This window comes from Mercenaria mercenaria, chromosome 15 (genome assembly GCF_021730395.1).
Source record: "Mercenaria mercenaria strain notata chromosome 15, MADL_Memer_1, whole genome shotgun sequence".
NCBI classification, from domain to species: Eukaryota; Metazoa; Mollusca; class Bivalvia; order Venerida; family Veneridae; genus Mercenaria; species Mercenaria mercenaria.
In genome coordinates, this window is record NC_069375.1 from 19,923,016 (window position 1) to 19,948,598 (window position 25,583).

At 36.4% G+C, this 25,583-nt stretch overlaps 2 protein-coding genes across 2 annotated transcripts in view; one reads left to right on the top strand and one right to left on the bottom strand.

Moving 5' to 3' along the window:
- The window catches only part of LOC123548699 (uncharacterized), a 29,268-nt gene extending 17,477 nt beyond the window's left edge, over positions 1–11,791 (top strand). Inside the window, exons 8-14 of the mRNA XM_053524720.1 lie at positions 60–198; positions 2,636–2,923; positions 5,057–5,288; positions 5,648–5,809; positions 6,820–7,033; positions 8,944–9,067; positions 10,828–11,791. Of these exons, the coding sequence (XP_053380695.1) occupies positions 60–198; positions 2,636–2,923; positions 5,057–5,288; positions 5,648–5,809; positions 6,820–7,033; positions 8,944–9,067; positions 10,828–11,379 (1,711 nt within the window). The 3' untranslated portion in view covers positions 11,380–11,791. The remainder of the gene's footprint in view (positions 1–59; positions 199–2,635; positions 2,924–5,056; positions 5,289–5,647; positions 5,810–6,819; positions 7,034–8,943; positions 9,068–10,827) is intronic.
- Positions 11,792–24,350: 12,559 nt separating this feature from the next.
- LOC123548693 (uncharacterized) overlaps positions 24,351–25,583 on the bottom strand; it is a 30,738-nt gene continuing 29,505 nt past the window's right edge. The window contains exon 13 of the mRNA XM_045336177.2: positions 24,351–25,420. Within this exon, the coding sequence (XP_045192112.2) occupies positions 24,875–25,420 (546 nt within the window). The 3' untranslated portion in view covers positions 24,351–24,874. The remainder of the gene's footprint in view (positions 25,421–25,583) is intronic.

The following is a 25,583-nucleotide window of genomic DNA, read 5'->3' on the forward strand; positions in this document are numbered from 1 at the left end:
ACACAAAATTGTCACATATGAAATATGACTTTAAGTCGTATGACCTGATATTTTTCTAGGGAAGAATTGGACCGCCAGATGAAGGCAGAAGAAGAGATTAAGAATGAAGGTGACAAGGACATTGGAAGTGCCGAAGCGAAATCTCTGGTTGGTGGAGACGTCAAAACAGTCTTGATCCAGCTTATCAGTGCTATACAGGTAAGCTCTGTAAAGAGTCCAGTGCAAAATACTAGCATATGGAGTGAAATAGATTGAATGTTACATTACATGTAACTGTTTATCATATTCTTTATAAAAAAGAAAAGAAATCTGCAAATTTTTATTGCTTGTAACTTGATTATAGCTGTCAGCTGAAATTCTTGTTCAGGACAACTTTTATGAAAAGCTATAAGATCTGCAGCTTTGAAACTGTGCACATTAGTTTATCATTAATACCCAGTAGGTAAGTAAGGAAGTTAAGAATCAAAACTCTCTCTTGCATTTTGTTATAACTGTGACCCTTCTTATCCTGAACATTACTATTTTTGGTTTAAAATTTTCGTTTAGGTCCCTTTTAGATCACATAAGCATGAAATGGATGTACAGCTTTTAGAATCATTGAATGTCTGTCAGGGTGTCTGTCATCTGTCAGTCTATGTCTATCTGTCCAACCATCTGTAATCTTGCTGTCTAACGATCTATGGTCTGTCTGTCCTCAATGCCTTTTATTATCTGTCTTATTGTCTTGTCACCTGTCGTCTGTCTAGGAGCATTTGAGGCCCAGTGGTTAAGGTCCCTGACTTCAGGTCACTTGTTCCACACCTATGGGGGGTTCAAGCCTCAGTGAGAAAATATAATTCTTCATGTAAGTATCTACCTGGCTTATGAAAGTTGGTGATTTTACCCAGGTGTCTGCCAGTGACGAAATAATTCAAGGAGGGACACCTTGGGATTTTCCTCTATCCATGAAGAGGGCCTCTGGGCCCGAGTGGTTAAAGTCGCCAACTTCAAATCACTTACCCCTCACTCGGGACATTGAATTCTTCATGTGAAGAAGCAATCCAGCTGACTTATGGAAGGTCGTGGTTATGTACAGGTGCCCGCTCATGATGAAATAATGCACGGAGGGGCACCTGGGGTCTTCTTCCATCATGAAAGCTGGAAAGTCGCCATTTGAGTGTGATATCAAACCCAACAAAATAAATAAATCCATGAAAAGCTGGGAAAATGCCGCGTAACCTATACCTGATCCATAACCTTCTATAACTTTTTTCCCCTCATGTAATTGATTCATTCCATAAAGGTCTTTGAATTTTGTGGGTACTAATATGGGCATTTTATGGAATGAATGTGATTTGTTACAGAAAAAGAATGAAGGAACGGAAAATATCATCACGCTGTGTATAATCCGGTCTAAAGGTCTGATGCGTTTTTCACCATTCAAATATGATTTAAGTTAAAGTCCCAGGGAATATTTTTTTTTCTATCAATAATGAGATTCAATATGTAAAATGCCCATTTAAAGATACTCTCCCCTGGCAAATCCAAGCCTCATTTTCTGATGCATGATGGCCCTTAAAGAAAACCCTTTTCCAATTGCCCCCATTTGAACAAACCTGATAGAGGAACTCACCCGAATGCTGCAGACCAAATTTGTTTTATTCTGACCAGTAGTTTCAGAGGAGGAGATGTTTAAGTAAAAATGTGGATGATGGACAATGGACCTATGCCGGACCATCCACCCCATACTAATAGCTCAGCCTGAGCTAAAAATGAGTTGAACATACAAAATTTCTTCCCAGGGATTATCCTAGGTCAAAACTTTAGGGAAGATTGACTTCTTTCTCCACAGAATCTAGGGAGAAGTCGAGGAATTTAGGGAGAAGATTAGGATAGTATTTAGTTTTGCGCCTATATATCCACTTTCAGTGGGTCTTGCTATTATTTACAAACAGTAATAATTTAAGGAAATTTAATATTGCATTTTAATCATGAATTTCTAAATAAAGTACAAATTGAGCTATGGAAAAAGTTGCCTTTAAATTTTTAACATCCTTAGATGCTATCCCTCAAAGAATTCCAATCCCCATTTTTCTGATGCATGATAGCCCCTAAAGAAAACCCTTTTCCCCGAGAGAAACTTCCCTCTAGTAGCACTGAATGAATGAATAGAAAATATTGTCGCAATATACATAATCCCACCTGCATAACCTCTATTGATTTTGCCATAAAACAAAATCTTTACTGAAAAAAAAAATCAAACATCAGTATATAATAGTATTTACTGAACGAATGACGTGATTATATTCAATTCATAATTATCATAAACTCTATTTAAACAGGTTGCATTAATTACGTCTTTAATAACCCTATCACATAGTAATGCTTGTTTGCTCGATGCTTGAAGCGTCTTGGTGATCCAAATAAATGACAACACACGCAGAAACTGTTTACTCCAGAAAAACATTTAGGGGAAGATAATTATCATCCTCGCGAGGACGTAGACAGGATATTGCCCAATAACTGTACTAAAGCTCTGTCTTTCATATTTCTTAATATCTTGAAGGTATGAGTCAATTGTTGGTAAACAGATATAGTACTCAGATACAGTGAAGCTGTTATTATATAAATTTTGTTTGTTCTCTTTTTATTATAGAAGATGAAAACTATCCCAGATAGTCCAATTTCTGTCATTGAACAAGCATCTACTCAGGCTCATATACTTATCAAACATGAGTACCAGGTAGATATTACAAGAATGAAGAATGGCCGTCTCTACTGTAGAGGAAAGCTCAGTATTGGACCGGTAGTGATTGGTCGAGGGGCAGCAGTTACCAAGAAGCAATGTAAGACAGACACTTATGACAAAACACTGCAACGACTGAAAACTTTAGAAATTCCAGAATTGCTGGAATCTGTACCAGAGGAACCAATACCTGATACTGTAAGTAGCTCTGTGTCTGTCTGTTAAATTTAAATAGGTATAAATGTCTGGTATAGCTTAGTAGGTTGAATTGTCTTGTTGGCTAAAGAGGTAAAGCTGTCTGGTTAGCCAAGTAGGTAGAGCTGTCTGGTTAGCCAAGTAGGTAGAGCTGTCTGGTTAGCCAAGTAGGTAGAGCTGTCTGGATAGCCAAGTAGGTATAGCAGCCTGGTTAGCTAAGTAGGTAGAACTGTCAGGTTAGCCAAGTAGATAGAGCTGTATGGTTAGGCAAGTAGAGAACTGATGGTTAGCCATGTACGTAGAGCTGTCTGGTTAGCCAAGAAGGTAGAGTTGTCAGGTTAGCAAAGTAGGTAGAACTGTCTGTTTAACCAAGTAGGTAGAGCTGTCTGGTTAGTCGAGTAGGTAGAGCTGTCTAGTTAGCTGGGTAGGTAGAGCTGTCTGGTTAGCTGGGTAGGTAGAACTTTTGGTTAGCTAAGTAGGTAGAGCTGTCTGGTTAACCAAGTAGGTAGAGCTCTGTCTGGTTAGCTGGGTAGGTAGAGCTGTCTGGTTAGCTGGGTAGGTAGAGCTGTTAGTTAGCTAAGTAGGTAGAGCTGTCTGGTTAGCCAAGTAGGTAGAGCTCTGTCTGGTTAGCCATGTAGGTAGAGCTCTGTCTGGTTAGCCAAGTAGGTGGAGCTCTGTCTGGTTAGCCAAGTAGGTAGAGCTCTGTCTGGTTAGCCAAGTAGGTAGAGCTGTCTGGTTAGCTGGGTAGGTAGAACTGTTAGTTAGCTAAGTAGGTAGAGCTGTCTGGTTAGCCAAGTAGGTAGAGCTGTCTGGTTAGCCAAGTAGGTAGAGCTGTCTGGTTAGCCAAGTAGGTAGAGCTCTGTCTGGTTAGCCAAGTAATGCTGTCTGGTTAACCAAGTAGATGGAGCTTTTTGGTTAGCCAAGTAGGTAGATCTGTTTGGTTAGTCAAGTATTTAGAACTGTCTGGTTAGCTAAGTAGGTAGAGCTGTCTGGTTAGCCAAGTAATTAGAATGTCTGGTCGGCCAAGTGAGTAGAACTGTCACTTAGCAAAGTTTAGATGTATAAAAGGAGTGTGGTGAACAATAACAATCTTGTGCAACGTCACCTCAGGTTTGTGAATGAGTCCAGAATCAACCAGTCGCATGGTGCAGTTTTAAACTAGTCTCTAGTGTTCAGTTTTATTACTTTGTACCTTTGGCCTGGAGATTCGGAAAGCAGCATTGCCATTGATCAATTTCAGGATTGAACTCAGAATAAACATATCAGTGCCAGTATTCATCAAAGTTTTAAGCCTGAAGTTTAGACTTAGACTTAGAAATACTAAATTTTCTTTTCGCTCTTCCTTAACAGATAGTATAAACTGTGATAGGGTTTATGTGACATTCCTTTCTCCCAGCAATGAATCCTATGATTTATAAATTTATTAAATTAAATGTAGTTTTAAATTATATGAGAGAGCTTTTTCTACCTTTTGCTAAAAAAAAAAAATCAGCTGTCTCTGTGGTTAGGTTTACTTCTTGAATCAGTTGATCCTAACAACTTCAGGTTCTAACTGTGCCTAGTGGAACTGTATCATATGAGAAAACCATCCCAATTGCTAGTTAAGGTGATTGCATATACCTGAAACAATGCCTCTAGGATCACAGTAGCCTTTCAGTGGTCATCTAGATTGTAGTAATTCATTTTAGGTTCATTGTGATTTTATGTGAAGCAAGTTCTACAGCTTATATTAATCGCTCTTGACATCTTATTCCTGATGGACTGTATTGCCACGAGGGTACGAGATAAGAGAAACCAGTTTCCATTTTAATGCAGAGTGCCAATCAAGAGAGCTACTGATACCACTTTCATATCTCTGGTATGACACGGCTGGTATTGAACCCAAGACCTCCCTCACACAAAGCGGACATGTGATCATCTGAATTTGCAGTCTTTTTTACTTGCTTTGGACTTTGAACAAAGTTTATTTGAAGCTCTACATGTATTAATATAATTGCTGAAGAAGTTGAAGAACTGTTCATACTTTTCACTTTTCAGTTGTACAATTGAGGAAAGAACCATTGGTATTTTACAGCTGTAGTATTTAAAATTGATTGAAAATTTATTCTGAATATACATATGCATATTGTTTTATAGTGGATGGCAAACAAATCTAAAAGCAGTCTGCCATTGGAAGAAAAGTTTGCTGAATTGATTCGATGTTTGGGAACAATGTCGTTCCGAGAAAGTAATATCAATCAGATAGACGTTGCAGCAATGCAGAATGGGATCATCCCGATGGTCATTTTTAAAATGGATACAAAGAAAGCTGACCAGAGTAGTAATATTATCTGTGAACTTTACATGGAGAAAGTGTTCATCACGTCGAGTAAGTATACTGAAAACAGAGACTTTTATCTATGATAAAGATCAGCCTTGATTATCCACCCAGTTAAGGATAACTGTTGAATTTTAAACATATCTGTATTCTTTCTTGTTTATTATGTACAGCTTTATCCCTGTTTTTTCAACGCTTTTTGTGTTCCACAAATGAGTTTACATATATACATATGTGATATACAGCATTAAAATTACAGTAGGAAGATAAGTGACGTCTATCACATCTTCACAGAGAAATGGTCTTGCACAGGGTACTAGAATATGAATTTCTGAGCAGTGATTGATTCCTCAAGAAATGTTCTATTTGAAACTATATAGCTATATAAGCACTTGAATTTCTGACTATAGCTGAGGGGACATCGAGACGTGAGTGTATGGCAAATGTATATAACACTGCCTGGGAGGTGTTGACGTCGACAAGCGTTGATACCCTGATTACACAACACAAACAGATAACTGATGAGGAAATTAAAGATCCAGCATTACTTGATGTCATTATAAAAGGATCAGGTAAACACTTTACAATCTTAAATCGTCAATAGCACACCTTTCTTAACACTCAGACAAAGGTGATCTTAATATCATTAAATGATTTTCAGTGTGTTTTTTTAAACTCTCATCATTTAATAGAATTTGAGGAAGAGTTCAGAGGGTCAGTCTAACAGCACTTTAGGAAGCAGTTTGATGTAGTCATATGATCAAAGAAGTCTGTTTGAATATATGATTTACAGATGGTTTAAATGTCAATGAAGATTTAATGCTAATATGTGTTAATAGTCACTTAAAAAGTGGAAATATTTATTATACTCGCAGCTATAAAGTATATGGGAGCTATTTTGGGTTTAGGTATGTTCTGTCCATCTGTCTGTCAGTTGCTTCTATCTTTTTTATTGCTGGAAAGATTTCAATAAAAATAGCATCAGTAGTTCACCTCAACAAGATGACTTTTATAGCGCACATTCCAGGTCTCTAGGCAAAAGGTCATGGTTATACTTGAAGGCCAAAGGACATAGGTCAAATAGCTTAACTTCATGTCTGTTCCAAAACGTCTAAGCCACCTGGAAGATTTTCTTGAAATTAGCATTAAGCGTTTGCCTTTAAGACAATATGCAGAGCACACAACCCAGATCATTAGGTCCAGCGGTAACAGAGGTTAAAGGTCAAATAACCGTGTTTGCTCTATGTCTTCTGAAACAGAAGATTTTTATAGTACATGATTGTGCTAGCATCTGTAGTTAACCTTGTGCATATGACATGCAGAGCATACAACCCGGGTCACTAGGTTCAAGTCACACTTGGAGATCTCCTAAACCACTTCACTGAATTTTATAAGATTAGTATCAGTTTTTTAGCTCATCCATTCAACATGCATATTGCACATTACCAATATCACACTTAGCAGCAAAGTTCTAGTAGCTTAAATTTGAATATAAATTTACTTTCTTTGTGTCCAAGTGGTGTCTGGCTGGGGGTATTATTTGCATTAAGCTCTAGATTTACCTATTAACTTATTTTTGCAGGAAGAACGGTTGAATCTAACACAGCTGGACTGAGACGATTTGGGTACCAGATAAAAGACATCGAGGACCGCAAGCTCGAGGACCTGGTTATAATGGAGCACAGTGATTGGTCGAAAGATCGTGTGAGGAATGCATTCTGTATACTACAGTTCAGCTGTAATCAGAATGGCATGATTCTACAATGGGAAACAGATGCCATAAAGAATAGCTACAGGTGAACTGACTTCTGTATCAGAATACAGTGTAACCTCCTTTAACCTTTACACTGCTAAGTTTTGAATGGTTCATCATTAAATTTGGGTTGTTCCATTTATTATTTGTAGGGATGTTCACTGAATATTTACAGATATGCAGGCTGATCTTGATCTGCACTGGTCACAAAGGCAAAATAACTTGCTGCCAGAAGGCTAAAGGTTAATAACACCACTATAGAGCAAACACTTCTCTTCAGACAGATATTTACTTAACTTTTAGATAGAAATCTTCGTCAATAAACCTCTCAAGAGCAAAAATCTTTTGGAACAAACACATTTTAGTCTTCCTAGTCAGGTTCACTGTGGAGAGCTACACTGTATTTAACTAGATGAAAAAATGCATGCACCATACAGAAATAACCAAATTAGATAACTCTTGTTGAAATTATTGTTGTCATTTTTACTTGAAAAATTTGGTTGACATTTTGCATGCAATTTTCAAGTTGTATCCCAATAATAAATGACTTTACAGATTTACTGGATTTTAACTTTAAATCATACTGCACAAACATTTCAAAGCAGGATAACTGTTGCTTGAAATTATTTAATACTGTGGCTGTTTTTTCTGTCGGCAAATTTGGTAAAAGTTTTCTGTGTAAGTCATTATTGTTGCAATAGTGAAAATTCAATTTTGTAATAAATTATAATAAAACAAATCATAATAGCATAATTTGCTTACATATGTCTCGATTAGGGTTGAACACCGTTGCCCGTTATTGGTACAGTATCGAATAATCTCTTCAAAAAGTACCGGATTATACCGTTTCGAAAAGAACTGGTTCTGATTTCGATATTTCCTTAAAAATAATATTCTGATCAAATCTGTGGCAAAATAAAGCAGAAAATAAGCAAATATCATCATTGTTTACTGTGACACCGTTCTGTGTTACCTCCTTTGAGGTCAGTTGGTCAAAAGTCATTGTCACAATGACTCTGAAAAGTTAAAAGGTTTCCAGATGATAACTTGAGAACGCCTGGGCATAGGATCATAAAGTTTGATGCACAGGTGTAACATCACAAAATAAAGGTCAAATTCAACTTTGAGGTCAGTAGGTCAAAGGACAGGGTCACAGAGACCTGGAACAGTTAAACGGTTTCCAGATAATAACTTGAGAACCCTTGGGCCCAGGATCATATATTTTGGTACACAGGTGTAACATGATAAAATACAAGTCAGCTTTGACGTAAGTAGGTCAAAGATCGAGGTCACAGTGACACAAAACAGTTAAATGGTTTCCAGATGATAACTTGAGAATGCTTAGGCTTAGTGTCATGTCACCAGTAGGTTACAGGTCAAGGTCACAGTGACCCGGAAAAATTTAAAGGGTTTTTGGACAATAACTTCAGAATGCTTGGGCCTAGGATCACGAAACTTAATAGGGAGGTTGGTAATGACCAGCAGATGACCCCTATAGATTCCGAGTTCAAAAGGTCAAAGGTCATAGTGACCCCGAACATTTAAGCTATTTACGTACAATAACTTGAGAACGCTTAGGTCAAGGATCATGAAATTTCATAGGGAGGTTGATCATGACCACCAGATGACCCCTATTGATTTTTAGGTCAGTACGTCAAAGGTCAAGCAAGTTTGGCTTTGGCAATGACTCAATTTTGTGACAAGGCCATATTGTGGGGGTATAATTTGTCACTCTTGTGACAAATGAAATTTGTTTTAAAATTTTGACAAAGTGAAATAGCTTCAGTAACTACTGTTTGATTTCTTCTAATGTGTTCAATTTCAGTGCTAAGTATAAGTAACTATCTGCCTTTCTATGAAAAGGACAAGAAAAAATATGTATTTGTGAATAAAATACCCTTTGTTTGCCAATTTATAAAATGAAACTTAATCTATATATTTATGTATTTTTAGATGTGTGTTTTCTGTGCAGAAACAGCTTCTAGGAGAAAGTTACGGTCACAAAAAAATTCATGCACGAAATCTCGCAGCAACTGATGCCCTCTTCAAGCTGTATGAGACCCAGGATGTGATCAAGGTATTTCAACATTTCCTCATTGATATGTATTGCAGGCTTTATGAGCTTAAAAATCTTTAATGAGGCCCCAGTCTTCATTTTAGTTTAAACCCATAGTTTATGGTTGAGTGGTACACAATTTATTTAAGTTTAAACTCACAAGTTTATTATACAAGAAGTATGAACTTTATCTAGGTTTAAACCCACAATTTATGGTTGAGCAGTGCACTCTTCATTTGGGTTTAACACCCTAATTTGTTGTTGATCAGTGCATAGTTCATCCAGTTTGCTGTTGCTACACCTGTATTTGTTATTTCAACTCTTTTTATCCCCCGACGAAAGTCTGAGGGATATAGTTTTGGCGTTGTCCGTCCGTCTATCCGGAGCCATATCTAGGAAATGGTTGGGAATATTTATATAAAACTTCATATACATGTTCACCACTATGAGTTTTTGCAGCCCGCCAAGTTTCAGTAACACCAGAGTTATGGCCCTTAGAAGTTTCTAGTGTTAACTATATAGGGTACTATAAATATGGCAATTTCTGCATCATAACTTTTGATATATTTGACTTAAAACTATGAAACTTAAACAGACTTTAGATCACCATAATGTGGTTGTGTACACACAATTTTGTTCAGATTTATTTTGTAAATTAAGAGTTATTGCCCTTTAATTGTATAAAAATCCACATATTTGTACATAACAAACTTACATGTACCATTTGGTAGAATTTCATTAAATTTCTTTCATTCTTTTCCATGAACATCTATTGTAAACATGTTTGTGTACCCACACCTGGTCACCCCCTAACCTTGATCACAACCACGCCCCCCCCCCCCCCCCACCCCCCTCCCAAAAAAAAAAGAATAAAATAAAATTATTCCTTATTTTAGATTTTTTTCAAACAAACGTCATATACATGTTCACCACTATGAGGTTATGGGGCCCATCAAGTTTCAGTCTGATTGCCCAAGTAACACCAGGGTTGTGGCCCTTAGAAGTTTCTAGTGTTAACTATATAGGGTACTATAAATATGGCAATTTCTGCATCATAACTTTGATATATTTGACCTAGAACTATGAAACTTAAACTGAATTTAGAGCACAATAATGTGGTTGTGCACACACAATTTCGTGTGGATTTCTTCTGTAACTTCAGAGTTATTGCCCTTTAATTGTCTGAAAATCAACATATTAGTACATAACAAACTTACCATTTGGCAGAATTTCATTAAATTTCTTTCATTTCTTTTCCTGGTGTCACAGTCTGTTATTAACATGTGAAGTTGTTCACCCACACCTGGTCACCCACTTACCTTGGTCACATCCCCCCCCCCCCCCCCCCCCCCCCCCCCCACCCTAAAAAAAAACAATTTTTTTTTTCATGCTTTATTTTAGATTTTTTTCAAACCTTCCATGAATATTTATCAACATGCAAGTTGTACCATTCCCCCACCTCGCATTTCAATTAACTGCATTTAATTTTAAAAGCTAAGCTTATTACAGTAAGCATATCCCATTTAAAAAAAATTCTTTAGCCAGGATCAAAGTATCATACATTTATTATGTACTCTTTAATTAAACATTTGGTTTCTGTTAAATTGATTTTGACTAATGAAATTATTTGCTTCTTATTAACATCCTTAACTTTTTGCCGGATATATTTTTTTGCCATTCCTCACCACAAACCCTTTCGGCGGGGGATACCAATTTATCGATTTTGCTTGTTGAACTTGGTTATAAGAGAGAGAGTTCTAGTTTTGGATTTTGAATTTCAGATATCAACTAGAAGTGATGATGAGAACAGATGGATACCTTGGGAGACTATAACGGCTGCAGCTGATAAACTGAGAGATGAGAATATTGGAGAAGAACCTATCATCAAAAATGACGAGTTTGGAAATCCACTTCCAGATGCTTTCTTGATGAAAGTCCTTAAAAATAAGTTAGATGAATTTGTGAAGAATAAGGAGAAAGATGAACTTATCATCGGGCCAGGAATTGAGCTCACAGAAGGACGGGAGTTGAGGAGCTATGCCCATAGCTTCAAATTGAAATGTGACACAATGCAGTATCAGGGAAAGCCTTACTTATTGATTTACGAGAAACTAGGCTGGAAGGAACTTGTTGCTGTTCTTAAAGGTAGGGACAGGCCATATGGGAAATTTGTTCTAGTAGACAAAGCAGAGTTACCCAAGTATGAAGATGTGATGAAGAATATTATGAAAGATATACCAAAAATTGATGAAGAGTCAAATACAGAATCTGAGAGCACAAAAGAATCTGAGGGCACAAAAGAATCAGAGAGCATAGAAATGGAAACAAGTTGAGTATGTAATAAGTTACTGGAAACTTATAAAGGACATCCTGGAAAGTTTTAAGTATTTGGATGAAACATGTTTTGTAATAGGGATTTAAGAGTTGATTTAACTATGTTCTTTGAACATTGTATCTGTTGGGAAAAGTGTTTTATCATAGATTTTCTATTTGAACATTAGAAAGTTATTTTAGATAATTACAGAACATTCATTTTTTTAATATTTGAAAAATTTTCTCATCTTATTTTGGAAATATTTTACTGTACACATCAGTTTATAAAGTGGTTTTTATGTAATTGTTCATTTAAGTTTAATTTCTGTTCAAGAAACAATCATGAAATGATTGTTAAATCTGTGTACTATTGAAAATTTCCAAATGAAAAATCTGTGTTGTGAGTGAATGATAAATAAATTATCTAAAAGATTTAGTTGTTATTTTTAGCTTATTGGTATATAAAACAGTTGTGCATTCCTTCACTGATGTCCATATTGTGTATATTTATCCCATGCCTTTTTCGAAGAAAAAAATGGGACATAGAAATAGGCTGTGTCCTGTCCGTCCATCAGTTTATCCGTCAACCTAATCTTCCTGCAGTCCACCACACTTTGTGTCCGGTCAGTAACTCTGCCATCCTTGAAGGGATTTTGAAATAACTTGGTATATATGTTTCCTATAATAAGATGATGTGTCATGCATAAGGCCCAGACCCCTAGCTCCAAGGTCAAGGTCACACTTAGAGTATTTGGTTAACAGGGTCTGTTTTGTGTCCGATTGATAACTCTAACATTCATCAAAGGATTTTGAAATTATTTGGTACAAATGTTCCCCATGATGAGACGAAGTGTCGTGCACAAGACCCAGACCTGTACCTCTAAGGTCAAGGTCACACTTAGAAGCCAATGTCAGATACAAGAATGATTTTGTCCAGAGCATTTCTTCTTCATGCATGGAGGGATTTTGATGTTACTTGGCACAATTGTTCGCCATTATGAGACAGAGTGTCATGCACATGAACCAGGTCCCCAATTTAGAATTACTTCCCTTTGTTGTTACTATTAATAGCTTACATAGTAACTATTTTAGTACCGGTACTGGCCGAAGGGAAAAATTGAGACCTCTTTTCTGTAGTATAAGATGCATATTACATTCAAGTTTTAGGTGTATTTTGACCTATCGCTACCTGGTAAGGATTTTTGTGTGGACTTAGAAGGTTTTTTGTTAAGATTAACTTTCCTTTGTTGTTACTATAAATAACTTTTTTATGATTAACTGTAGGGAAAAGTCAAGACCACTTTTCTGTGGTACAACATGTGTTACTTTCAAATTTTAGGTGTATTTTAAGGTATCTCTACCTGGTATAGAGTTTTTTTTTTGCAGACTTAGAAAAGCAGAGCTTACTTCCTGTTGTTGCTACTATAAATAACTTATTCTTAAAACTTTTTAAGGATAACATGGTGTAATAGCCATATTTCATATCTTGTAACTGGATGGTAATATTTAAATGAAATTTGGTCACTTAAAGACATCCAAAATTAAAAACGTTTCACCAAGAGATTTTCAAATTTTATCATTTTTTGGGGAGATAATCAGTATTGAAGTTAACGGAGATAATCAGTATTGAAGTTAACATTGATGCCTATGAGAAATATATAATTTCTTTGATTATAAGGATCTGAACTTGAGTTTCAAGAAAATTTTGTGGTAGAAAACTGCATTATATGATTTTGATACAAATATCAAAAAGAAATCTAAAATTCCCCGTAGGGAAAAGGAGATTTTTTTTTTCTAGTTTTCAGGGAAGATAACTCATGAAAAACCAAAATTATCAGGGGAGGTAATTTAAAGGAAATTTTTGAGAACTTCTGTCACTATATAATTTGTCAATATGCACCTTGTTTCTATCGTTTGACATTTTCAAAGCTTACAATATCAAGTTGTATGTGCACTTTTGGTGAAATTGAGGCCTATTACGGGTAGTCATCCTTAACCTGGTTGTTAGAATTGAATGCGTTATTGTTTTGGCTTACTGTCTACTGTCTTAGTGTCTACAGAATACGTTTTACTGTTACATCTACATGATGGGTGTATATTGTGACATTCTGTCACTCTTGTTATTCTTTGTTCATGCCAAGATCTTGTATTGGCATGCAGTATGTTTTATGAAAAATGTCCTTGGGCAGGGGACGTTAGTAACTCTGTTGCAAATTTCTTGTTTAGTTTAGTTGTTGCTGCCTGTGGTTACCCATATAAATTATTCCTCAAGAAAAGAAGTCATTTTACCTCTAAATACAATGTTTAGGGAAGTAGGAGGGAGTCATCTCCCAGCTTGTTGGCTGGCCAATCATGCAGATGTTTTACCATGCTGTCAGTCGGTCATGTGGTCAGTTGATCCAGCACTACATTCAGTTTAAAAAGGATTCCAATGAAACTTCAAACAGGTAATCACCATGAAATACAATTGCGTATGACATAGCAGTATTGATTTCTTGGGTGGATGAAGTGGGGAGCACTTGGGCACTCATACCCTCTAAATTTGTAGAAAGTGGAGCCAACTAGCTTCACAATTTTAAAGATATTCCAGTGAGTCTTCATTTACGCGTTCTGCTTGAAGTGTTGTACAGTACATATTTATGTCTCCCCACACCCCTGACTTTGAGCCACATTGTTTTTGCCTTATCCATCACACTTCATTTTGGTTTCAGTAACTGGAGAATCATTTGACCTAGAATCTTCAAACTTCATAGGAAAATAGGGCTTACAGAGAAGATGACCCTTATTGTTTTTGGGGTCACTCGATGAAATGTCAAGGTCCCAGAGGCATGAACATGGAAAACCGTATCTGGTCACGCAGAGTAGCTGACTGGGGGGTCACTCAATCAAAGGTCAAGGTCACAGGGGTCAGAACATGGACTGTTGTTTCCAATCAATAACTTTAGAACCATTTGACGCAGAACCTTCAAACTTCATAGGTTGATAGGACTTGCGGAGTAGATGACACTTATTGTTTTTTGGGTCACTGGATCAAAGGTCAATGCCATAGGGGACTGAACATTGAAAACCAGTAGCTTCTGAATCATTTGACCCAAAACCTTCAAAGTTTGTTGCATTTCAGTCACTAAGCCAACCATCAGTGTCTCTTCGACTTTCCCTCCTGTCCCCAGTTGACTTCTGGTCTGTTACTACTATGCTTAAGGGGGAGACATGCTTTTCTACAAAAGAGTCTTACTGGTTGGACAAAGGCAGGGGCAGCTGTACACCCTTCCATTTTTAGCTCACCTGAACTTTGTTATGCCCCCCTTTGAGGAAGCAGGGGTAAATTGCTGTGCCCCAGTCGATCAAGTCAGTCAGCAGAGCAAACAGTTTCTGCCAAATATCTTTAGAAACACTTGACCCAGAACATTCAGTTGGTACCGGTATCAAGATAAGGCTTATGAAGTAGATGACCCCTGTGGTTTTGGGGGTCAGTAGGTCAAGGTCACTGGGACCTGAACAGTGAAAACTGTTTCTGCATAGTAACTTGAGAACCACTTGACCTAGAACCTTCAAACTTGATAGCATAATTGGGCTTATTAAGTAGATGACCCATATTATTTTTAGCTCACCTGTCACAAAGTGACAAGGTGAGCTTTTGTGATCGCGCAGCGTCCGTCGTCCGTCCGTCAGTCCGTTCGTGCGTGCGTGCGTGCATGCATAAACTTTTGCTTGTGACCACTCTAGAGGTCACATTTTTCATGGGATCTTTATGAAAATTGGTCAGAATGTTCCCCTTGATGATATCTAGGTCAAGTTCGAAACTGGGTCACGTGCAGTCAAAAACAAGGTCAGATCTAAAAATAGAAAAACCTTGTGACCTCTCTAGAGACCATATATTTCACAAGATCTTCATGAAAATTGGTCAGAATGTTCATCTTGATGATATCTAGGTCAAGTTCGAAACTGGGTCACGTGGCATCAAAAACTAGGTCAGTAGGTCAAATAATAGAAAAACCTTGTGACCTCTCTAGAGGCAATATTTTTCATGGGATCTGTATGAAAGTTGGTCTTAATGTTCACCTTGATGATATCTAGGTCAAGTTCGAAACTGGGTCACGTGCGGTCAAAAACTAGGTCAGTATGTCTAAAAATAGAAAAACCTTGTGACCTCTCTAGGGGCCATACTTGTGAATGGATCTTCATAAAAATTAGTCAGAATGTTCACCTTGATGATATCTAAGTCAAGTTCAAAACTGGGTCATGTGCGGTCAAAAACTAGGTCAGTAGGTCTAAAAATAGAAAAACCTTATGACCTCTCTAGAGGCCATATACAATGTATTTCATGAGATCTTCATGAAAATTGGTCAGAATGTTCATCTTGATGATATCTAGGTCAAGTTCGAAAGTGGGTCACGTGCCATCAAAAACTAGGTCAGTAGGTCAAATAATAGAAAAACCTTGTGACCTCTCTAGAGGCCATATTTTTCATGAGATCTGTATGAAAGTTGGTCTGAGTGTTCATCTTGATGATATCTAGGTCAAGTTCAAAAGTGGGTCACGTGCCATCAAAAAGTAGGTCAGTAGGTCAAATAATAGAAAAACCTTGTGACTTCTCTAGAGGCCATATTTTTCATGGGATCTGTATAAAAGTTGGTCTGAATGTTTATCTTGATGATATCTAGATCAAGTTCGGAACAGGGTCATGTGCGGTCAAAAACTAGGTCAGTAGGTCTAAAAATAGAAAAACCTTGTGACCTCTCTAGAGGCCATACTTGTGAATGGATCTCCATAAAAATTGGTCAGAGTGTTCATCTTGATGATATCTAGGTCAAGTTTGAAAGTGGGTCACGTGCCTTCAAAAAGTAGGTCAGTAGGTCAAATTATGAAAAAATGTTGTGACCTCTCTAGAGGCAATATTTTTCATGGGATCTGTATGAAAGTTGGTCTGAATGTTTATCTTGATGATATATAGGTCAAGTTTGAAACTGGGTCAACTGCGTTCAAAAACTAGGTCAGTAGGTCTTAAAATAGAAAAACCTTGTGACCTCTCTAGAGGCCATACCCTTGAATGGATCTTCATGAAAATTGGTCAGAATGTTCACCTTGATGATATCTAGGTAAAGTTCAAAACAGGGTCACGTACCTTCGAAAACTAGGTCAATAGGTCAAATAATAGAAAAACCTTGTGACCTCTCTAGAGACCATATTTTTCAATAGATCTTCATGAAAATTGGGCAGAATTTTTATCTTGATAATATCTAGGTCAAGTTCAAAACTGGGTCACATGAGCTCAAAAACTAGGTCACTATGTCAAATAATAGAAAAAACTACGTCATACTCAAAACTGGGTCATGTGGGAACAGGTGAGCGATTCAGGACCATCATGGTCCTCTTGTTTAGAGATAGTATGTCCAAGGACATGGCCACAGGGGCCTGAAATTTGAACACGGTTTCTTCTCAATAACATGAGAACCACTTGACCCTGAACTTTCAAACTTGATAGCATGATGTGCTTATGAAGTAGATGACCCCAGTTGTTTTTAGTGTCAATAGATCAAGTCAAGGTCACAGGAACCTGAACACCAAAAATTATTTCTGCATTTTTTATTTTTTAATGAGAAACACTTTATCCAGAACCTTTTAACTTGAAACCATGATTGGAGTTATGAAGCAGATCACTCTTACTGGTTTTGGGGTCAGTAAGTCGAAAGTCAAGGTCACAGGGGCTTGAACCTTGAAAATTGTATCTGCTCGATAACTTTCTCCAAACTTTAAAATTATTGGGCTTATAAAGTAGATGACCCCTTATGTTTAGGGACCAGTAAAGCAAGGTAATGGTGATAAAGGGATTGAAAATGGGACAACCCAACATGGGGGCATACATGTTTTACAAACTGCTCTTGTTCAGGGTGAGTTTTTTGTATGGGCGGATTGTCTTCTATCGTCCACAGCAAATCATCTTTCTCCAAGATATTTATTTAAAAATCTCATCTGAAAGTACTGGTGAGATTTACACCAAACTTGGTATGTGGCATCTTGACATGGACCTCTAACAAGTTTGTTAAAGTGGTTTAACTTGGCCTCTAAGAACTATAAACAGAAAAACCTTCTAACAAAACTTGCCCTCTTGAACCACTCAGCGGATCTTCACCAAAACTGGTCTGTAGTATCGTCATAAGGTCTTTTCCCAGTTTTGTTCAAATGGGTACACCTTGCCTCATTTAGGGGATGTTTGAAATAAAAGTAGAAATACCTTAAAACAACTTTTTATAAACTGCATGTTGGACCTTCATCAATCTTGAACTGGAGCATCATCAAATGGTCCTGAATGAGTTCAAATGGGGGCATTTAGCCCATTTTAAGGGCTGCTAGAGCTAAAAGTAGAAATATTTTAAATGACTTTTCCTCATGAATTGTTTCATGAAATTTAGTTTGTAACATCATATAAAGTTCTGTCCTAGACTTATTTGAATAAGGACACTTGGCTTATTTTAGAGACTGCTAGAGCTGAAAATAGAAATACCTTTACATGACTTCTTTTACACGCTTTTGATTGATTCTGTTCTATGCTTCCATTGGATATCTTACAGAGTTTATGCCCAGGTGGGCACATTGTATGCCGCATAAAGGACTTATTGCCTTGAACTGCTTGATTGATCTTCATCAAACTTTGTCTGCTGCATCTCTATATGGTCCTCTTCCAATTTTGTTCAAATAGGAGCACTTGGCCCATTTTAGAGCCACAATAGCTCAAAATAGAAATATCTTAAAATTACCATAAACAACTTGATGGATTTTTCATCAAACTTAGTTTGTAAAATTATTATAAGGTTCCCTTGGAATTTTGTTCAATTGTGAGTGCTTTGCCCCTTTTATTGGTTGTTACAGCTAAAAATATATAAAAACTATAAAACAAAGTCTTTTCATGAACTGCTTGATGGATCTTCATCAAACTTAGTGTGTAGCATCATTTACAAAGTCCTCTTCAAATTTTTTCTAATGGGGGTATTTTTCCCATATAGAGGCATCCAGTGCTAAATATAGATAAGACATGTCTTTTAAAAAGACAAACGGCATTGAGGTATGTTTGGTGCATGGAAAATTCAGAATTAAACCAGATGTACAGACAGAAATTATTTGGATATGCATATATGAACACCCAATTTATTTGCAAATATTTCAACTAAGCAGCAAATTTAAATGATCAATAGGTATCCGAGATACTAGTAGGTCAAAATGATTTGGCGTCCTGTGCTGATTCTGAAATAATTTCATGTTGGATCAGAAATCCCCATAAGTAACCCACTAGTACAATATCTCAATCTGCATACAATTAATTGTGCTAAAAATAAAAATAAATACCTAGAGGCTTTTGAATCACAAGTGACCTCAACAATTCTAATTACTCGATTAAGTTCTTTCGATTATAAATTACATGCAATTACTCCAGATTTTGTAATTAGCCCACCATATTCAAATCACACTGCGTCCGTGGTCCATCGTCCTTCCGCCTCTCCTCAGAAACTACTGGGGGAATTTGACCAAACTTTGTCAGAATGATGTATTGGTACCCTAGTTGTGTCCCCCTGAAAATCAGACTGGTTCAACAACTTTTGAGTGAGTTATGGCCCTTGGTTTATTTTTATAATTTACATAGATTTATATAGGGAAAAACTTTGAATATCTTCTTGTCCAAAACCACAGAGCCTAGGGCTTTGATATTTGGTATGTAGCATCATCTAGTGGTCCTCTACCAAGAGAATTCAAATTATTTCTCTGGGGTCAAATATGGCCCCGCCCCAGGGGTCACATGGTTTATATAGACTTATATAGGGAAAAACTTTGAAAAACCTCGTCCAAAACCACAGGGCCTAGGGCTTTGATATTTTGTATGTGACATCATCTAGTGGTCTTCTACTAAAAAAAATGTTCAAATTATTCCCCTAGGGTCAAATATGGCCCGCCCTGGGAGTCACATGGTTTACATAGACTTATATAGGGAAAAACTTTGAAAATCTTCTTGTCCAAACCACAAAACCTAAGGCTTTGATATTTGTAATGTAGCATCATCTAGTGGTTCTCTACCAAGTTTGTTCAAATTATCCCCCTAGGGTAAAATATGGCCCCGCCCCGGGGGTCACATTGTTCATATAGACTTATATAGGGAAAAGCTTTTAAAATCTTCTTGTCAATAACCTACAACATTCAAATTTGGACCACATGTATAATTTTGAGTGGCAAGATGAACCTTGACATGAGTTGACCTTGATTTTGACCTAGTGACCTACTTCCACATTGCTGTAGCTACAGCATTCAAATTTGGACCATGTGCATATTTTTCTGCATCGAAAAAACTTTGACCTTGACATTGACCTAGTGACCTACTTTCACATTTTTGAAGGTACAGGCTTCAAATTTGGACCACATGCATAGTTTTGTGTTTGGAAATGAAATTTGACCTTGATCTTGACCTAGTGACCTACTTTCACATTTCTCAAGCTACAGCCTTCAAATTTGGAACAAATGCAGTTTTGTGCACCGGAAAAAACTTTGACCTTGACATTGACCTAGTGACCTACTTTCACATTTCTCAAGCTACAGGCTTCAAATTTGGACCACGTGCATATTTTTGTGTTCCGAAATGAAATTTGACATTGATATTTACCTAGTACCTACTTTCACATTTCTCAAGCTACAGCCTCCAAATTTGGGCCACATGCACATTGTTGTGTACCGAAATGAAATTTGACCTTGAGCTAGTCTTGAAATTTGGACCATTCAAAAATGGCTCAATTGTGGGCGCCAAGATCACTCTGTGATCTCTTGTTAATTACAAAAAACTACCATTACATTCTTCAGGTTAGATAAACAGTCATCAGTTGTGTCAGACCTGGGATTTGATATGATCAAGCAAAACTTTCCTATAGAGAAGAAGTGTAGTAATAATGTTCTTGTATGTGGTTGTATTATTTTATATAGTAGAATTCCATAAAAGCCAGGGTCAAGGGGTGTCAGGGGTATTGCATACTGTGAAATCATTAATATTCGTGTCAGACTAATCTTCGTGGGTTTCAAGGTTGAGTCAATTCATGAAATTTAATCCAAACAAACAAGTAAAATTCCCATTCATTTTATGTTTAAAAATCGAAATCCACGAACTCATATCCCCATGAAATTGCCATTTTGACCAATACCACGAAACTTCATGCCCTAAAAATTAAATGATTTTACAGTATTTCATTACCTCATGTGAACCAACTCTTATTTTGATTGATTCTATTCTATGCTTCCACTGGATATCTTAGAGTTTATGCCCAGGTGGGCACCTTGAGTCTTCCTCCTCCATTAAAAGCTGCAAAAGTCACCACATGACCTACATTGTGACTCAAAACCCGAAAGAAATAAAAAGAAAATCTTGTAGATTTATAACAAAAGCCTAACAAGAGGGCCATGATGGCCCTATATCGCTCACCTGTTATCATTGCACTTGAGGACAAGAAGGTCCCCAGAAAAAATATCTAAGTCCAAAGGACAGTAACAACAAAGGGAAGAAATTTAACCTAAATGAAAAAAAATTCTTACAAGGTACAGATATGTCAAAATACACCTAAAAATTGGAGGTATCATCGATGTTGTACCACAGAAAAGTGGTCTCGGTTTTTCCCTACGGCCAATAATAAAAAAGTTACTAAATATAAGCTATTTATAGTAATGTAAAAGGAAAGTAATTAAAACAAAAATTATTGTAAGTGAACAAAAGAAGGATCTATCAAATAAATCTGTTGAAATAAATGAAATTTCAGATCAGTATCTTCATTAGTTACGAAGATATACCCATTTTAATTTGAAATAAAGGGAGGTAATTTGACATAAAATCAGTCCAGTTATCTACCCTGATTGGCTCAGTCCAACTGATGACAATACTGAAATTTCAAATAAGTACTATAAGTACTTACTGATATAAATCCATTTTGATTACAATCAAGGGAGGTAATCAGATATAAAAATAACTCTGAACCTATGCTTGGATCTGATTTGTCATGGAATCCAAGAATTATTGTTGTTGAAGTTATTTTGGAAGTTTGTATCAAATTAAACCATAAATTAATGAAGTCTCTATATGGCTACAAAAGCCATAATAGCCAATTTTGGACCTTTAAGGGGCCATAACTCTGGAACCCATAATGAAATATGGCCAGTTCAAGAAAGGAACCAAGATCTTGTGGTGATACAAGTTGTGTGCAAGTTTGGTTAAGATTGAATCATAAATGAAGCAGCTATTTTGCAGACAAGGTCAAAATAGCTAATTTTGGCCCTTTCAGGGGCCATAACTCTGGAACCCATAATGGAATCTGGCCAGTTCAAGAAAGGAACCAAGATCTTATTGTGATACAAGTTGTGTGCAAGTTTGGTTAAAATAAAATCATAAATGAAGCTGCTATTGTGCAGACAAGGTCAAAATAGCTAATTCTGGCCCTTTTAGGGGCCATAACTCTGGAACCCATAATGGAATCTGGCCAGTTCAAGAAAGGAACCAAGATCTTATGTTGATACAAGTTGTGTGCCAGTTTGGTAAAAATCAAATCATAAATAAAGCTGCTATTGTGCAGACAAGGTCAAAGTAGCTAATTTTGGCCCTTTCAGGGGCCATAACTCTGGAACCCATAATGGGATCTGGCCAGTTCAAGAAAGGAACCGAGATCTTATGGTGATACAAGTTGTGTGCAAGTTTGGTTAAAATAAAATCATAAATGAAGCCACTATCGTGCAGACAAGAAATTGTTGACGCACGCACACACGCACGGACGACGGACAAAGGGTGATCACAAAAGCTCACCTTGTCACTATGTGACAGGTGAGCTAAAAATAAGGCATCATATTACTGTGAAAGGATTTACATTTTTATCTAATAACTAGGTATTTCTGTCACAAAAATGTATATCTGCCCCTTATGTATACCTTTAGCTCTGGTGGCCATTTTGTTCAGCGAAGCAGAACGTGCCAGCGATATGCGCAACTAAGCTTGGTACTAATCGCTCCTGTGAAGTTTTGTCGAAATCCAGCCAGCAGTTTGACATGTGAAAGCAGGACAAGCTTAATGCGGACCGATGGACAGACAGACGCCGAAGGCAAAAACAATATGTCTTCCCCACCTATGCGGGAGACATAATTTACCTGTGTAAACCTTTAAGATCTATCAGTGAAAAACAGACTTCTAAATCCTGCAGTCTAATTCTATAGTAAGGTGCTATAATATTGGATTATTTGTAAAATGTATTTGTTACAACTTGTATCACCACAGAACCCTTATAACGCCATCTGAGTAGCTGCAGATGTTGGATCTGTTTTTCATACTGGCCAATTTTCTCATGTAAAGCAAGAAGCTAATCTGCTTGGTAGATAGTTAAACCACTTTTCAAACATGCATTGTTTAAGGAGGTAGGTGACCTTCATATTTGTATGTGCGCATGTCCAACCGGAAGCTAACGTGACGACTTACGATGACGTTTACGACAAACTAAATGTGTTTGTATATTCATTCTTCTGAAAACAAATCATGAACTTGTTTTCGATCTGATGCTTTATGGTTTAATAATGCAGAAATAATGGATAAATTGCCGCAGAAACGCTTCAAAACAATGCTGCCTTAAAATGACGTCATTGACGTCATGACGTTACGTGTCAGTTACCGCGCAAAATTAATAGCTTTTATCTTGAAAGTACGTAATTTTGTACATTTTCTTTATTTTAACTATTTTCAAATAACCATTATTTGCTGAAATATTTTTTATGAGTCTTTTGCTCTGAATAATAATCAATATTTTGCTTCTTTTATGTAGTTATATTGAAATGTTATGCGGAATGTAAGAAAATGGATGATGGCAACCGATGTTATTTGGAATATAGTTGGGTGAAAGGTTACTTGTTACCGCCATTTTCAAATAAAAAGTCTAGCCGTTTGATTTGTAATACCTATTTTTCAGGTTCCGTTGATAATTTGTTACTTATATACTAAAACTAAGATCTAAAATTGTTCAAATGTCAGTAGAAAATTGTTGTTTCATGAATTGAATTGATGTTACCATGGAAACGAAGCCCGTGACCTATGTATCTAAATGTAAAATTCAAAAGCGCTGACACTGGTCTATTTAAGAAACACAGTTCCGGCTTTTTATTTTCATTTCAACAATAGCCATGAGAATAATAGCAGCACGCTGAACGATTTTGCCATGAAAAATAGCAGACGAGGGGTACTGCTGTACGTATTCTAAGCTGTGAAATTTGTTTGAATAAATGCAAAAAACACGAAAATGTAACTTACGTTAGAAATAATATGTTTTAAAGCTACATCAACTAGAAAGATAATCTTATTCAATATTTTTTAAAAAGAAATTACGACAAACAGCAAGATATAAGTCACTTTAAACATCTCTGTTGCCATGGTTACTTTAAAATTTAAGAAAAATAGAGTACCATGTAAAGTGCTTGGTATTTTGCTAATAATATTACCCAAACATTTCATGTTGGTCATTAACAGAATGGCACTGAAGCCGTCGAAAACCCCTATTTTTATACATAGTTGTTTAAAAATGAGAGAAAATGCGTTACCATGGAAACACGAGCCCCGCGACATATACATTTTAAGCTTATATTAGAAAGATAACGTGCATACCAGTAAAATTATCAATTATGCAGACTTCTACAGATATCAGTGAAACTAAAATACACTGAAAAGTGTTAAATATCCGTATTTTCCTTCTTCTTTCAATATGAAATACCTTTGGAGGGTCATGTTCTTCAAACCTGGATAAAAATTGAACTTGAAGGGGCAGAGACAAACGAAATTGAGATTGTAGCAGTTAAAACTTCATATAACACGAAATACAAAAACATGCTGCGGTTCAACTAATTTGAATTTACCCTTGTAACAAGGTAACCTACCTCCTTAAGGACAGATAAAGGCGTTTCTTTTACTCCCTGTTTATCTATATGTAAAGAATTAATAACATCATCTATACAATTTATTTTCACATTCACATACAACATAAATCTATCATTTCTTGTTCCACCTATTCTTTGAGTAAGTGTAATGGCAATTTATCCTGAATGACTGTGACTTAATCAGTTATATAATATGATTGAACAGTAGCTTGTAAACTGCTAAAATATGTCATCTTTTTACAAGTAAAATATTCCTTTTTACAAAATATATTCCTCTAAAAAAAATATTGTGAAAAAGAACACTATCCTGTTGCAGTTTTTTTTTCCGTCATTTATGTAAATTAAATAAGTTCTTGTTCTTAAGTCACATTCACTATCTAAATCAGTTTTGAAGAACATAGTGAGCTAAACACATAAATTCCCCGTTATAAAAAAATCCTTAGCCATATCTTATCCTAAATACTTCCTCTCAGTCAAAAAGAATTACAAATTCCTTAATTCTTTACAATCATCAGATGTTTTACTTTTATTTCCTCTGAGTAAAAAAGAATCGTGTCCCGTCATCAGAAATTTACTCCTTCTTTCTATTGGTCAAACTGAATCTCCAAGTTCTTCATCATTTCCTATGGAATCTAGCTTTGTGACCTCAGAATCTGCACTGGTCTCTACCTCATTTTTGGATAAATCTTTAATGATTTTGTTCATTTCCTCATACTTCGGCAATGTTTCTTTGTTTACAAGAACAAATTTTCCATATGGCCTATCCCTTCCTTTCAGAATATTGACAAGTTCCCTCCAGCTTTTTTTTTCATAAAACAACATATATGGCTCACCCTTAAACTGCATTAAGTCACACCTTAAATTGAAGTCTGCTGCATAGTCCCTAATGGCATGTCTTTCAGCCATAGCAGACCCTGGCCCAATTATAAGTTCATCTTCATCTTTGTTCCCTACGAAATCATCAACTTTACGTCTAAGTACTTCCATCAAAAAATAATCTGGAGGAGGATTTCCAAACTCATCAGGTTCGATGATAGGAGGTTCTTCTAGAACATTCTCATCTTTCAGTTTTTCAGCCTCAGCTGTTATGGACTCCCAAGGAATCCAGTCATTTTCATCCTCGCTTCTAGCAGCTATCTGAAATAAAAATTCAAACCAGAACTTAATGCTTGTTTTTATGTCTCCTTCTTCCCTATGTTTCAAATACATAAAATACAAAAATATATGAAGTGTGCACAGCTCCGCAAGTTGTAGGTTCAACTCAAATGGAGTTCAGCGCCTTGTCAAATGTCACTGAATG